The 17025-nt window shown below is 38.6% G+C and overlaps 1 protein-coding gene across 1 annotated transcript; it reads left to right on the top strand.

Annotated features, from left to right (window-relative positions):
* The first annotated feature begins 2801 nt into the window (after positions 1-2801).
* Positions 2802-12660, top strand: LOC112780091 (probable UDP-N-acetylglucosamine--peptide N-acetylglucosaminyltransferase SEC). Its single transcript, XM_025824431.3, has 28 exons — positions 2802-3436; positions 3907-4052; positions 4229-4327; positions 4422-4472; positions 5122-5238; positions 5367-5423; positions 6043-6162; positions 6418-6480; positions 6590-6668; positions 7432-7541; positions 7631-7684; positions 7794-7861; positions 7952-8054; positions 8338-8540; positions 8801-8897; positions 9350-9421; positions 9524-9600; positions 9689-9805; positions 9939-10023; positions 10112-10279; positions 10425-10535; positions 10621-10707; positions 10798-10925; positions 11051-11133; positions 11477-11582; positions 11711-11857; positions 12055-12175; positions 12267-12660. Exons 1-28 carry the CDS (start codon positions 3241-3243, stop codon positions 12378-12380), a joined length of 2979 nt encoding a protein of 992 aa, XP_025680216.1. The 5' UTR covers positions 2802-3240; the 3' UTR covers positions 12381-12660.
* Positions 12661-17025: the final 4365 nt, after the last annotated feature.

Raw genomic sequence — 17025 nt, 5'->3', positions numbered from 1 at the left:
TCTAAACCTTGTCTGTGGTATTCCGAGTAGGATTTGGGAAGGGATGGCTGTGACGAGCTTCAAACTCGCGAGTGCTGGACGTAGTAACAGACGCAAAAGGATAGTAAATCCTTCCAGTATGATCGAGAACCGACAGATGATTAGCCATGCAGTGACAGCGCATTGGACCATTTTCACAAAGAGGATGGGATGTAGCCATTGACAACGGTGATGCCCTACATAAAGCTTGCCATGGAAAGGAGTAGGAATGATTAGATGAAGACAGCAGGAAAGCAGAGGTTCAGGAGGAACGAAAGCACCTCTATACGCTTATCTGAAATTCTCACCAATGAATTACATAAGTATCTCTATCCCAGTTTATATTTTATTTATGTTTTTATTATCAATTCACCATAACCATTTGAATCCGCCTGACTGAGATTTACAAGGTGACCATAGCTTGCTTCAGGGCGACAATCTCCGTGGGATCGACCCTTACTCACGTAAGGTTTATTACTTGGATGACCCAGTGCACTTGCTGGTTAGTTGTGCAAAGTTGTGATAAAGAGTTGAGATTACAATTGTGCGTACCAAGTTGTTGGCGCCATTGATGATCACAATTTCGTGCACCACCAACCAATTGGCAGAACTCACCAAGCAGATGGAGAGAAATGAGGTTGCAGCACTCAACACTCAACCACCAGCTCAAAAAAGGGTGAACACAAAGGAAGGATGTGATTGGGAACAAGCGAATTATGTTGGAAACTCATCAAGACAACCCTATGATCCCCACTCCAAAACCTACAATCTTGGTTGGAAGAACCACCTAAACTTTGGGTGGGGAAGCCAGCAAAGCCAAACCCAAGACCATAGGCCTCAAAACTCCAATCATTATAACAATTTTAATTATCAACACTCCAACCAAAGACCATATCAAGCCCCACAAAACACTCCTCTGTCTCGCCTTCTGGTTGCGGACGAAGTTCTTCTCGAGCCCGGGCTCTCCCGAGTTTAATAGTATTGGATTCGCTTTCTCTGGGGTCGCCTTTTAGACTCAGGCTTTAATTATAGCAGCGCCGCGCGAGGTTTTGGTCTCTTCTGATGGTGGCTATTCCTTCTGGAGTTGGAAATTTCATGCATAGGTGTGGAGTGGAGACTACTGCAGTGAGCTAATTTAGTATGGTCCGACCTATGAGAGCGTTATATGCGGAGCTCACGTCGACCACGATGTAGTCTATACTCAGCGTTCTGGACCGGGCTCCTTTTCCAAAGGTTGTGTGGAGTGGGATGTACCCGAGTGGTGGGATTGGGGCGTCTCCCAGTCCGAACAGACTGTTGGGATATGCTCTGAGTTCCTTTTCTTGTAGTCCGAGTTTATCGAAGGTGGATTTGAATAGGATATCCGTAGAGCTTCCCTGGTCGACTAGTGTTCGGTGGAGATTGGCATTGGCGAGTATGATGGTGATGACCACGGGGTCATCATGCCCGGGGATGATGCTCGTGGCATCTTCTTTGGTGAAGGCGATGGTGGGGAGGTCGGATGACCTATCCCCTTCCCCGAGATGGTATATTTCTTTGAGATGTCTTTTCCGGGATGATTTGGAGATTTCTCCTCCTGCGAATCCTCCGTTGACCATATGAACGTTCCTTTGTGGGGGTGTGAGGAGGTCGTTCGGCTCGTCCCTCTTCTTCATCCCTTCCTCTCTTCCTTGGCTCGTCCGTTCTGTGAGCTAGGAATCGGTCTAGCTTTCCTTCTCGGACCAGTTTTTCTATGACGTTCTTTAAGTCATAGCATTCATTAGTGGGGTGCCAGTACACTCGATGGTATTCGTAGTACTCGGTCCGATTTTCTCCTTTCTTGTGTTTAATTGGGTGAGGAGGTGGGATCTTTTCTGTGTTGCTTATTTCCCAGTAGACGTCCACTAAGGATACCCGAAGAGGAGTATAGTTATGATATTTTCTGGACTTCTCTGTGGATTGGTCCTCTTTTTTCCTGAACTCTTTATCCTTATCTCGAGATGGGTAGGAGAATCTGGTTTTGGAGGTTTCTCCTAATCGGGAGTTCTCCTCCATGTTGATGTACTTTTCGTCCCGTTCTTGGACTTTGTTTAGAGATGTTGGATGCTTCTTGGATATGGAGTGGCTGAAGGGTCCTTCTCGTAGTCCGTTGATGAGTCCCAAAACAGCCGCTTCTGTTGGGAGGTTCTGTATGTCGATGCATGCTTTATTGGATCTTTCCATGTAGCTGTGGAGGCTTTTCCAATCTCCTTGCTTGATTCCTAGAAGGCTTGGCACATGTTTGGTCATATCCTTTTGAATGGAGAACCTGGCGAGGAACTTCTTGGCGAGGTCATCGAAGCTTGTGATCGATCTTGGTGGCAGGCTGTCGAACCACTTTATTACCGTCTTGGTCAGAGTGGTCGGAAAGGCCTTGCAACGGGTTGCATCCGAGGCATCCATGAGATTCATCTGGCTCCTAGAGTTGCTGAGATGATGGCTTGGGTCGGACGTACCATCGATAGTTCTCTTCATCAAGTTCTCTATTTATTGCTATTAGCTAATGAATTACTATATAAACAAGGCGTAGTTTAAACTTTAAATACTTGCTTAAAACATATGAATGAGATAATCACTCAATCAACCTAAATTAATTAAGATAAATATTAATTTTTTAAATATTCTTAAATTATAAAATATTTATAATAATGATTATTATAAATATTTTTAATTTTTAATAAAAAAATTTATATAACTTTATGTATTTCGCATACACTAATACACTAATTTTATTAATAAAGCAGTACTAACGTGTCACGAGACAAGGGGATCTCCCGTCACCTAACGGCGGCATCAGCTTTTTGTGCCAAATTAACGGCGGTATCACCTTTGTGTACCAAATTAACGGCGGAGATCTATCGGCAAACAGAAGATCCTGATCACCTAAAATAACACTTGTCCCCTTTCCTTTTCCCTTTCCGAGTTTCACAGGAAAAACCAACCCACAAAACAGAAGAAACAGCGTAAACAGAACAGAAGAAAGAAGCAATAAGCTCGAGAACTTTCTCTCTCGCGCTTAGGGTTTCGCATTTTCGAGTTACTTCTTCTCCTTCAATTGCGATTGCAATCTATTCCGATCCAACTCGCTCTCATGATCGTCGACTTCTACTTAAGTGGTTTCTGAATTTTGTCTCCAAGATTCTCTCTCTTTCTCTCTCATCATTGCACGTTTGTCTGTTTTGCGGTCTTTCGTAAGTCGCCATCATGATCTCCGCCACCGGCGACAACCACCGCCACCATTACCACCACCACCAGCCGCAGCATCCTGGCGCTGTGGACGCTTCTCGGCCTCCGATCGCTGGAGATCGTGTTGAGCCGTTCTCTGTCAAGCAGGAGCCATTTTCTGTTAAGCAGGAGGCTGGTTCGCTCCCTCTGTTGCGTGGCCATGATTCTAACGAAGGTTTGTTGTAATATCTTATCACGTTTCAGTTCGTTGTGGCAAAAATTGGGTTGAAATATTTTTTTGCCTAACCTAAGTTTTTCGGTAAATTTCTCGTGGCCGTTCCTGATGTAGTTTTGTCAGCTGAAGTAACTGCTTCGTCGGCTTTTATAGCTTTGTGTGTCGGAATTGGGAGGGTTAGAATTAGGTTTTAGCTATGTTAGGGTTAGTTAGGGTTTATCAGGAATTCTGTTCATTTCGAATTTATTACTTTATTTGTAAACAGAGAGTTATATTGGTCTGTAGGAATAGTCTATTTTGTGATGGTTTTTATTATTTAATGGGTGAACTGTCACAGCGGATCAGGAACATCGGTGAAAAATTGTTTCAGTGCTTATCCTATGGTTTTACTTATTCTTAGCATACAATAGCAACGTTTGTTCTGATTGATCGTGCCTTTTTTTTTAATAGTTAATCTTTCTGTTTTGCAGTTGATGAAGATTTTCATTTGTCTCTTGCACACCAAATGTATAAGGCTGGAAATTATAAGAAAGCCCTAGAACACAGTAACACTGTCTATGAGAGGAATCCACTTCGTACTGACAACTTACTGCTCTTGGGTGCAGTATACTACCAGGTCCCCCCCCCCCCCCCCCCTCTTTTCTTTTTGTTTTTTATATTCCGATATGTCTGTTTTGTCTCTCTTTTGTTGGACTATTTACTTAAAAGGCCTAGCAGTTAGCTCTTATTTCTTTTATTCCTTTTTTGTACTGTGTTCTAAGTGAGTGTTACTGTTTGTAATTTTGAATGTAGTTGCATGATTTTGATATGTGTGTTGCAAAAAATGAAGAAGCACTCAGGATTGAACCACACTTTGCCGAGTGTTATGGGAACATGGCTAATGCATGGAAGGTAAGTTACTGCTGCTTAAGAGGTTAGAGTATGACGGTAGAAATTACACTTTCTCTTATGTCTTCTTGGGCTGATACGATTTGACTTGTTGCAGGAAAAAGGAAACATTGACCTTGCAATTCGCTACTACTTGATTGCTATAGAGGTTTGCGTGCAACTTTGGACCATGCCTTCAGTTTGTTTGTATCTTTTGTTGTTGTTTTTGTTTTGAAAGTGCATTGAACTCCCATAAAATATGGTGCTCAGTTTCCAAGTTTCCACTTTTTAAATTTAAGTGTCAAATAGTGTTGTCCTGAACAGTTGTCAAATTGTGAATTTCAACTGCTATATATCTTTTCTGTATTTTGAATCATAAAAGTATCATAAGATTTAGAAACACATTTCAAACTAAATATAATTGATTCCGCTACAAAATTACAAAGAATATGTAGAGTGAATGAGCTAGTTGTGTGATTCTAGCACAAGTCAGAGCAATTTTTGCTGCAATGCTATTTCTGAATAGCTTAAGTTCATGATTGGATCAATTGTAGATACGATTATTATAATTTCCATGGAATAGCTTTTGCTGGAATATGAATATAGAATTGGAAGCCATATAAACTCTATAACTCTTTGTGGGTGACTGGGTGCTATTATTTTATACGACAATGGTGATGTTTTAATTTTATTTATTTGATCTGAAACTAGCTTTTTAATATTCCCCCCCTTCTTTATTTTCATTTTGTTCCCATTGTTCGTTCTTATTTGTTGTTTTGCCTTCCTTGAGTAGTTTGTTTATTGTTCTGCTGCTGTAGCTTCGTCCGAATTTTGCTGATGCATGGTCAAACCTAGCTAGTGCATACATGCGTAAAGGAAGACTCACGGAAGCAGCTCAGTGCTGTCGGCAAGCACTTGCTATAAATCCTCTAATGGTATTCCCAACTCTTACTGTGATCAAAAGTAGTTATTCAGAATGCTCAAGTCTGAGTCTCTTACTTCTCCATTCCATTTGTCATAGTTGTTTTGTTAGCTTTACTGATATGTTGTATATTTGCTACAGGTTGATGCCCATAGCAACCTGGGGAATCTAATGAAAGCTCAAGGGTTGGTGCAAGAAGTAAGTCCTAGCTTTTTTGATAATTGTCTTGTTTTAAGTGGTAGTCTTTTTTCACTTCTTTTAGATCCTGGATTCATAAACCATCTTATGACACCACTCTTCTAATGTTCTTCTCTGCAAGAATTCCCAGTATGAGTGACTTGTGAATTAGGGTGTTTTATATGACAGAATGGTTTCTTATAAGTTCTTTTCAGTCAGTATTCTATGTACCCACCTCATCTTGCTACTAGATCCAGTACAACCCCTTCAATACTAATTTATTTACCCATTTGAGGCGATTATCAACTAGATTCCCCTTAATGAGTTAACATCCGTGTGTGTTGTGCTGGCCCACCTCTTGTTCACTATCCTGTATAGGTTGGTAAAAGAAGCTAAAATTGTGTATTTGCTGGCCTGGATGCCTGGAGGGCTCCTTCAATGCTTAGTATTTTATACCCTACATCTCTTATTTTCTTTAGTTACTGATTTAAATATTCGGGTGCGGAACTGTGTAAAAAAAAATTCACAGTTCGATACAGATATCAAGTTGTTGTCTTCAAGCCAGAACTCAGATGATGGTTGGTCTAGTTGTATTCCATCTCCAAGACTGCAAATAGTCAGAATCTAACATTTTGTGCAGGCATACAGCTGTTACCTTGAGGCATTACGCATTCAGCCGACTTTTGCTATCGCATGGTCAAATCTTGCTGGCTTATTCATGGAGTCTGGCGATCTCAACAGAGCCCTTCAGTATTACAAGGTATATTCTATTCTTACATCTTACACCACATTCTTCAGTGGAATTTTTTGGCACTGGTGTGTAGTTAGTTTTTCTAACATTATTCTGTTGCCACTGCCATAAATGCAACTGGCATGTAATGTGTCTCCCTTAAATACAATTGCTTGTTTCTGCTATAATGCTTTCTGAATTGTACTAGATGGTCAGAGTTAATCCTGTCCTGGCAATTTTGTGAGGATCATGTTCTCATTTTACTTCCCCCCAAAAATATTTCAGGAAGCAGTGAAACTCAAACCTTCCTTCCCTGATGCATATCTGAACCTTGGAAATGTGTACAAGGTAGGGTCTCAAGCTTAATTAGTCGGTTGCAACTTGCAACTGGTAATACTTTGAATAATTGAATTCCATTGCTGGATGGTTGAACTTTTTTTTACTTTAACTTAACCAGGCTCTAGGGATGCCTCAAGAAGCTATTGCCTGTTATCAACAAGCTCTTCAGGCACGGCCAAACTATGGCATGGCTTACGGTGAGTATTTATAGCAATGGTCTTGGTTTCTTAAGCTCACTGTGATAATGATCTCATGTATAATCAATTTATTTGGACTTATTCTTTCTAAACCAATTTTGCCAGTGTGTTATAATATTTCACAGTTGATGGTTGATTTATTTTAGAGTAATACCCCAATTGGTCCCTACCAATTTTTTTGTTTAGTAATACCCCAATTGATCCCTAACAAATTTTTTGTTCAACACAAACTAGTCCCTAACAAAAAAAATGACAAATTGGTCCCTGTTTTTTTGGAATGTTAGGCAATTTAGTATTTAATAAGGGAAAGAACAAATTAATTCTGTAGTTCCTAAAAGTTTAGGGCCAATTTGTCATTGTTGTTATTATTATTATTATTATTATTATTATTATTATTATTATTATTTGTGAACTGTGAAGGTCTAACTTGTCTAATGTGAAAAGTTGTTAGGGACCAGTTTACGACGTTACTCTTTGAAAAATAATGACCAGTTAACAATAACTGTTTTCTTACTAACCATTAGTAATGGCCTGAATGAGTATTAATCTATTTGTTGACTCATCTCTATACGGTTTTTCTTGAGATAGATATGTTTATAACTGAGCATGATGGTAGCTGTCAATGATTAATACTGAATTATTGAATAACTTGTGAAATGATGACAATTTCTCTGGAAATAAGTTGGTCTACACATTGCAACATTGTAAGCCCCAATGTTGCTTGTCACACTAACAGTGTATTGTATTATCAAATGCTTTGCAGGGAATCTGGCTAGTATATTTTACGAGCAAGGTCAACTAGACATGGCGATTCTACACTATAAGCAAGCTGTTGCATGTGACCCCAGATTTTTGGAGGCTTACAATAATTTGGTTGGTTTCTGTGTAATTAAAAGAGCCTAAATCTGCACTTCCATCTGCAGTTGAATCACGATTTCTTCTATTTTGTATACTATTTATAGGGTAATGCACTAAAAGATGTTGGCAGAGTGGAGGAAGCAATTCAGTGTTACAATGTATGCTATCTTGTGGAATGTGCATCACATATATGTTTATTGGTCATTCCGATTTTCATGCTATCAAACTCCTACTGAATGATCTTTCATTTCTTTTCCTTGTGTGAAGCAATGCCTTCAATTACAGCCCAACCATCCACAAGCATTGACCAATCTTGGAAATATATACATGGAATGGTGTGTAATACTTGTCTCTCAATGTTGGTCAATTTTGTGTTCATGATATGTTGTAGGATGATCTTATCATTTGAAATTGCTGTGATACAGGAACATGGTGTCTGCTGCTGCTCAATATTACAAGGCTACACTGAGTGTAACCACTGGATTGTCTGCTCCTTATAACAACCTTGCCATAATCTATAAGCAGCAGGTACTAAAACCTAGAGTACAATTCCATTAACATCTCAACTGATGTGAAATGTAATGCTTGCATGTGTTCTAGTGTGCACTTGTAGTTGGGGTTTGGTATATGAAGCAGTTTGTATTTGATGGCACTTCTTTTTTTTCTCTGTTTACCTGTGTGCTAGTTGATTAGAAAATATGTATCAATGTTGATTTCTCTCGGTTTTTTTTCCTTGTTGGCCTGTGCTAGAAGTTGATTAGAAAATATATAATGTTGATTTTTTTGTTCATTCATGTACAATTCATTGTAGGGAAGTTATGCTGATGCCATATCTTGCTACAATGAAGTCCTACGCATTGATCCCTTGGCAGCTGATGGGCTTGTAAATAGGGGAAATACGTACAAGGAGATTGGCAGAGTTAGTGAAGCCATCCAGGATTATATACGTGCAATTGCTGTCAGGCCTACTATGGCTGAAGCCCATGCAAATTTGGCGTCAGCCTATAAAGATAGGTATGCTGAGTTTTATCTACTTCATGTTTTTGAATAGCATTGTGCAATGCTTTAAATTCAGAAAGTAAAGCTAACTAACTACACTTGCAATGTGGTTTTTCTTGCAACTTTTGGGTTTACTTGTCATATTTTCCCTATGGCTAAGATTTTATGTTCCCCTTGCTCTCTCACTCAAGTGTGACTTCCATAAACATGGTTTCTAGATAGTGTTTCGCTTCTTGATACTTATCTGAAATTCTTAATCACATTATTTATTTCAGTGGACATGTAGAGGCCGCTATAAAGAGCTATAGGCAGGCGTTGATTCTTCGTCAGGACTTCCCCGAAGCAACTTGCAATCTCCTACATACACTTCAGGTTTTTATATTCAATATTTGTTCTTGATATTTCTGTCAGAATGAACCAACCATGCATTTCATTCTTTTATCGGTAGATTTGAGATTGATGTCGTCGTCGTTCCAGTAAGTTCGTCAGTTCATGTGAGGTGGTTCGAATTGATAACCATTCATATTTGATGTATTTGATGTCATTTTAGACTTGATTCAAATGTTAATATTGCTCTTGAATAAGATTTTTGATTGACGAACTTTTTGAGTTGAATAATATCACCTGTGTAGCATGCATTGTGAACTTTACCATAGTTACCTACTTACACCTCTTTCTGTTTCTAACCTAGATGAATTTTGGTTTCTCTGTTTTCTGGTTTTGATGATTTGCTATGTTAATTTCATGAAATTTGTATTAGTCTCGTATTTTCCAAATGTCTGTTACTTGGTATCAATTTGTCTGACTTATTTGTTGTATTGCAGTGTGTCTGCAGTTGGGAGGATCGAGATCAAATGTTTGCTGAAGTTGAAGGGATAATCAGGAGGCAGATTAATGTCAGGACTTGGGACTACTTTACTCTTATTTTAAATGGATAGATGGTTTGATACACACAATTTCTTCAATATGCTAAATTTATTTTCATATTTTGTTTTCAGATGTCAGTTCTTCCTAGTGTTCAGCCATTCCATGCAATTGCATATCCACTTGACCCATTGCTAGCTCTGGAAATCAGGTATTTGCAGATTCAATTAAGAAACGGGAACATTTTGCGTACAAGGTTTTGTTTCGTTTTATAATGTCCTTCCTAATACTTTCTGCAGCCGTAAATATGCTGCACACTGTTCCTTGGTTGCGTCTCGGCTTGCTCTGCCTCCGTTCAACCATCCTGCTCCTATCCCAATTAAACGGGAGGGAGGGTATGAGAGGCTAAGGATTGGGTATGTTAAAATCACATGATTCACTTCGCTAAATCTTTTCACAGTTTCCCCCTTGTTTTTGTTCTATTTGTCATTATTATGTGCCAAATTTTCTTTTACTCTATGTTCAAGTTTCGGGTTATTTTGGTTGCAGGTATGTTAGCAGTGACTTTGGTAATCATCCCCTGTCTCATCTCATGGGATCTGTTTTTGGTATGCACAACAGGAAAAATGTTGAGGTATTTCACTAGGTCTTATTCATGCTATGCGAGACATACATATAAATATTTTACCAATGTTCTATGGTAATTAACTATCAATATGTAGGTGTTCTGTTATGCCTTGAGTCCTAATGACGGTACAGAATGGAGGCAGCGTATTCAATCTGAAGCAGAGCACTTTCTGGATGTATCTGCTATGTCATCAGATATGATAGCAAAAATGATCAACGAGAATAAGATACAAGTTCTGGTTAACCTTAATGGTTATACGAAGGTAGTTTTCTTGTGTAAATTATTTTTTATCTACATCAGTAGAACAATTTGTAATCCATAATTAATTTAACTGTGTTGCAACTTCTATGTGTGAATTTGTTCAATGAAACCATACCTTGATTACTTGTTTGATTGTTTCCTTGCAGGGTGCCAGAAATGAGATATTTGCTATGCAACCTGCACCAATTCAAGTTTCATATATGGGATTCCCTGGAACAACAGGCGCTACTTACATAGATTACGTAGTCACTGATGAGGTGAGACACTGAGTGATGTTCTAGCCTATTTAACAGGCCACCCAGCATGTTCTCCGATTTTTCAACCCGTGATATTCTCTTGCAGTTTGTTTCACCGCTACAGTATGCACATATTTATTCTGAAAAGATTGTCCATCTCCCCCATTGCTACTTTGTAAATGATTATAAGCAGGTTAGTTTTATGAACTTCTGTTGGAGAACCTGAGATAAATTCAGTTCCCCGTGTATTTACATTAATAGTGATTTCCCGTATATACTTCAGAAAAACCTGGATGTGCTGGATCCAAACAGTCCACACAAACGATCAGATTATGGGCTACCTGAGGATAAATTTATATTTGCATGCTTTAATCAACTTTACAAGATGGATCCTGAGATATTCACTACATGGTAATGGCGGGACGCTCCTCTCTTTTTCAACTTGTTAGACCAAAAATGAAGTTGATCTATGGTGACTTCTATTCTCTCAATTTTGGCATATTAATCCTTGAATGTTTTCCTATTCTTACATTCAGGTGCAATATTCTTAAGCGTGTACCGAACAGTGCACTTTGGCTCCTAAGATTTCCTGCAGCAGGAGAAATGAGATTGAGGCAATGTACGTGTTTTGCGGTGTTGCGGTTTCATTTTTCAGAATTTATATTGTTTTAATATGGTTTCAGACAGGCAGAGCTAGAATAGTCTTTTGGAGGGGGCCAATATAAAAAAATATAATTTTAGAAGGGAAGGAAAAATAAAATTAGGGGGGACTAATGTAAAAATTAAAGGACTATATACATAAAAAATTTTAAATTGGGGGGACCATTGCCCCCCTTACAATGTATGCTCTGCCCCTGGCTCCGATGTCCATTCCTTTTTATTAGGAGAATTCGCCACATTTACAACCTTGAAATAGCATTGCACCTTTGGACGTCATTTCTAATTTTACAAACTTATGTCAGATGCTGCTGCACAAGGGGTACAACCAGATCAGATTATTTTCACAGATGTGGCAATGAAGAATGAACACATCAGGCGAAGTTCTTTAGCTGACTTATTCCTTGACACGTAATGTCATTATTTATGTTTAAAGTCTTCAATTTTTGCTGTGTGCATTTTGTTTCTGTCTACTATTCGCTAGATTGCTTGCATAATTTTGCCTGTACTAATGCCATGCTTACCCTGATTTTGTTCAGGCCATTATGCAATGCACACACAACTGGAACTGATATATTATGGGCGGGTCTACCAATGGTGACTCTTCCTCTTGAGAAAATGGCTACTAGGGTTGCTGGGTCACTCTGTCTTGCAACTGGAATGGGTGAAGAGATGATTGTTAGCAGGTTAGCACTTCTGTTTCGGTATGCCTGTTGCTATGGCGTCGGTTGATCTATGTAGCCGATCCTATCTAATGGGAGAAAATTTTATTGTTGTTGCTGCTGTTTCCTTTTTGAAATAATTCTCTTACAATTTTTGCCGTATTGTATCGCTGAGTTTAATTAATTAATAATTTTAAACTTTGTGAAAACCGAATGTATAGCTTGAAAGAATATGAAGACAGGGCAGTATCTCTTGCCCTTAATCGCCCAAAACTACAAGCTCTTACTAACAAGCTCAAAGCTGTACGCATGACCTGCCCTCTGTTTGATACGGCACGCTGGGTGAGTTCCAAAAGATGGTTCATACAGGACTATTTGATCTTTTCCATTTTCTATAACACGAAGTATTCTTAAGCTGTTGTCAATGTTGCAGGTGAGGAATCTCGATAGAGCATATTTCAAAATGTGGAATCTGCATTGCAGTGGTCAACGCCCCCAGCATTTCAAGATCTCCGAAAATGATCTCGAATGTCCTTATGATAAATAGGTATAGGAATTAGACGGGAATGTAGATAGGAAAGATTAAAGAGAAAAGCAGCAAGTAATTTCGGGTAAAAGAGAAATTGTGCTGGTGCGTTATACACTAATACTGTGTCAATGGTGTATCTGACAAATACCTCAGATTAAGAAAAATGTGATGTATTTTTATTTAATGAAACACAAATGTTTGTGTGCTTCAATGAGTTCTGAAGTGAAGATCTGGCGTTGAACCACGGTGAGATTGCCGTCTCATTCAGATTTACGTAATGAAGGGTTGATTGTTATAATGTTTGCTAAGCTTTAATAGATCCATGCACCGAAAAGAAAATGCCCTGATTGCTTTCTTCTTAGAATTGTACTTCAATATTCTTGGTGCCTTAGGCACAGTCGCATCATGGACCATCATATTTCCAAAAAGATTAAAATATGAAGTAAACTTGTTACTTTATCTATTTAACTTTTGAGGACCGTTACACATATACAAGTTTTTTTGGTATACAAGTTTATACAAGTTAGTTTAAACTCAATAAAAATAATTCTCAATTTAGATTGCGTGTAAAAACATGCTTTTTTAAAATTCAAACAAAGGTCAAGATTTCTCAAAAATCTCTTAAAATTATCTCAATAAAAATAATTCTCAAATAAAAATAATTCTCAATTTAGATTGCGTGTAAAAACATGCTTTTTTAAAATTCAAACAAAGGTCAAGATTTCTCAAAAATCTCTTAAAATTATCGTAAAAAGTGAAGGAAGTAGTAAAGCTGAATTCAAAAAAGATTATGAGAAAATAACATAAAAAGATGATTATGCACAATTTATCAGCACATATATACTGAAATTTCTTAAACAATACATTTAAATATTTTCGTGTTACACTGAAATTTGCTGTAAATATAGTAAAATGTTATCTCTAATGTTGCATTTTTTTTCTACTTATTTTTTTTTATTTCTTTCTTTTTCTTTTAGTTGAATGAATATAAGTTCATCCTATTCCAAGTAATTTTGCAGCATTATGTGTTTCTTCTTCTTCTTTGTTTGATTTTTTTAGTTTTTATTCTTGTTAAGAGAGTAAAATAAGAAGAAACTTGAGAAGATAAAACAAGAAAAAAAAAAGGAGATGATGAAAAAGAAGAAGAAGAAACAGTAGAAGATGAGGAGGAGGGAGAAGAAGAGTTTTGAATTATCCAGAACTTATCAGCACACATACATAAAAAATTCTTAAACAATACACTTAAATATCTTCGTGTTACACTGAAATTTGCTGCAAATACAGAAAAATACTTTCTTTAATGCCGTACTCTTACATTACATTCAATTCAAATCATCAACGATGAACAACAATTTTCACAAACAAAAACATTATTCACCTACTAGAATAAGAAACTACTAACAAAAACATTAACTAGAATCAAACTACTCCTCAACCACTTGATTAGATTCAAAACAATAATCAACTTCGCTCTAGTTCAATTGAAAATTTGATTTTGAATTATTCATTATCTTTAACAATAAGATAACTGTTCAGAACTGATTTTAGAGCTTGATTTCAATAATGTAGAGAACGAACAAAGAGAACGCAGAGATGACAGAGAACGTAGATAAAACACGTTGAGAAAATTCAAAAACGGAAACGAAATCCTTTCGAAAAAGACAGTTATATATTTGCGTGTTGATTGAAAAGTTGGTTAGATAATGGCGCGGGAGGTGAATTAGGTTAAAGAGACTTCTATGAATTTGTATGGAATAATGATTTGTTTGTGGAGAATATTTGTTAACTATATTAGTGTCAAACTGTCAATTACTTATGTAAAAATGTAACCGGCTAGGTTTCCGGTTGAGTTGACATTTTTTGTCGGAAAGAGGTTGAGTTAGACATTTTATTTCAAATTTTATTTGCAATAGCCAGGTTACAAGTTTCACCATACTGTCGCTACCAATGACAACAGAATTGTAGGATTTTTTATTTAAATAAATTAAATAAATGTTTTAATTCCTGAAATAAATAATTATAAAAATTATTACATAAATCCGTCCTCCAGCAGTAAACGAGATATGTACAAGCTTATCTCGTTTAAACTTTAAATGAGATAAGGCTGGGGGACGACTATATATAGATGTAATTTACAGCGAGGTTCTTGGCCCCAGTTTGAACCTTTCGACTACTTTCTCCTCTCTTTTACCCCTTTCTGACCATATTATCGAGTAATACAAAGATGGTGCGCGCAGATACACGTGATCGGGACATCAATAGGCTGAATGCGACATGGCACTATGCTGGGCAACTGACTTTGTAGTTAGTTCTATTATCTTGAGTTTTATGTAATTCCATATATGTATAGCCATGGTTAGGGTACTTGCCAAGAACTAGAATAGAATTTGTATCATTAGGAATAGGTCACTGATAGAAATTAGTAATTCTAGGAATGTGGTTATTATTTTTTGGTAATTAAGTTGTTAACTACATAATTATTAATTTAGAGTTTAAATAATGGGGTAGTTGTTTTCCAATCATTGAGTCTAGTTTCTTGGTCACACGTTTCTTAATTTATTAATTTAGTTAGTAACTATCCAATTTTGATAATTAGATTATTAAGTTAAGTCAAAGTTTGATAGTTAGATTACTAATTACTTTACTAAATGTTTTAATTTCACGTAACGCAATGAGAAAATGTGTATTAGTTAAGAAAGTACATATTAATAGAAAATGTCATGTTGGCATAAATTCAGTTAGTACATATGTGTAAAATTCTGTTAAGCAAATGTATAGAATAGTCAAGAAAGTTTGATATGTTGATGGACCTATACAAATTTTTAATGACTGTGAAATCTTTTTCTTTGTCAGAGGCATCACCTACTCTTGTCCCAGCGAGTGAGTCACATGCTTCCTCCACCCGACGCCATCGTCTCGTATCTGAGGGAGGCTGAATTTGGTGACACGGTGCCTCTTGGGAATTTCGTATTCGACAAATCCCTAATTACGTCATTCGTTGAGCGATGGCGTCTGGAGACCTACACATTCCATCTACCGTGGGGTGAGGCCACTATCAACCTGCATGACGTGGGGTACCACCTTGGGCTACGCACACATGGGGAGCCAGTTGAGGGGTGCTTTCGTGACTTTCAGAGGTGGTACAACACGGAGACGTGAGAGTTGGTGGAGCGACTGCTCGATGCCAGACCTCTGGTGGTTCCACTACAGAGGGCAGAGGAAGGAGTCGTTCTCGTTGAAGCTTGTATGGCTGTGGGACTGTGTTTACCATATGCCACCGACGGACGACTCGGAGACACTCCGACAGTATGTGAGGTGTTACATCTTGTTACTGATCAAAGGCTAACTGATCGTTGGCTGTGACTACTTTAGGACTTTGCGCGGTGCCGTGCGTTGTCTTGGGGCTCGGTAGTGCTTTCCTGGACATACCATTCACTGTGCTCTGTAGTACATCGAGGCACCATAGACATCGTCAGATGCACTCCACTGTTGATGTCCTGGATATACCAGAGATTTCCTCAGTGGTGTCCACCGGACTGAGGGATTTTCATATATCTTATAGCTGCGAGTTAACAATTGTTTATGTCTTTGTTATGTTTTGAATTTGTAACTTATTATGACATTTCGTAACATGAACTTGTGTTATTTTTGCAATTGGTGTCAGGTTGATAGGATTGATGCAGCAGAGCAGAGACCAGCATGAGGCGAGGGTTCTGCGATGGCGTCTAGCGATAGACCAGTTACGTTGGGACGCGATTAGCACTACGATTGAAACGATCATTGTTTTTAATTTAGTCCATTATATAGACTTTTTTGTTTAAATAAATTAAATAAAAGTATGTAGTTAGTGAATTTTGTGGTTTGGAACATTCTTTACTATTTGGGATATCAAATATTTATTTATTCTATAACTGTTGTTTCATTTTATTTGGATGCCGTACGATGACCTTGCTTTGCAGGCTCTATGCACCCTGTGGTTTGTCCAGAAGGCAGAGTGGGGGACATGGATGTCAGTCGTCCCCTCGTCTGCTTCAACATCATCTAATTTCACCAGGTTGACCGGGTGAAGCGCCAGTTCAATAGAGAGCAATCGGTGCCTGGCGTCTCGGTCAACGTCGACAGGTTTCTGACATCCACAGGCCAGCGCGAGGATGTGTGGTGGCCTGACAGACTTGATGAGTGGTACGCTGACTGGACGAGACATTTTGAGGAGGGCCGCAGGATCTCCATCCAGCCATGCTTTGAGTACAGGCCAACCCGGGAGTATAGGGATTGGTGGCGGGGAGCTTGCCGGGTTAGGCACCTATCAGGCCAGGACGTACTTGATGATCCGAGGCTAGCCGATTTACCTGTTGACATCCAGCCCACTGCCAGCCAGCCAAGGGACGTTCTCCACCTTCCCCAGAACGTATCCGATCGTCGTAGGTGTGCGAGGGAGGCTAGGGAGGACACCCTGTAGCCTGCTTGGAGGGAGAGGGGTGCCAGAGAGCGCAGACCAAGCAAAGGGGATAGGAGGGAGAGGGCCAGGCCTCGCCGAACATGATTGGATGTAGAGTCGGACGACGAGTCAGAGTTCGACAAACATGAGGATGATGAAGACATCCCTGTAGGTGGCGATGATTCACCCCCACCGCCATCTCCTCTACCTCCTCCACTACCCACA

Source organism: Arachis hypogaea, chromosome 19 (assembly GCF_003086295.3).
Source record: "Arachis hypogaea cultivar Tifrunner chromosome 19, arahy.Tifrunner.gnm2.J5K5, whole genome shotgun sequence".
In the NCBI taxonomy this organism is placed as follows: domain Eukaryota; kingdom Viridiplantae; phylum Streptophyta; class Magnoliopsida; order Fabales; family Fabaceae; genus Arachis; species Arachis hypogaea.
This window is presented reverse-complemented; position numbering and strand designations above follow the sequence as displayed.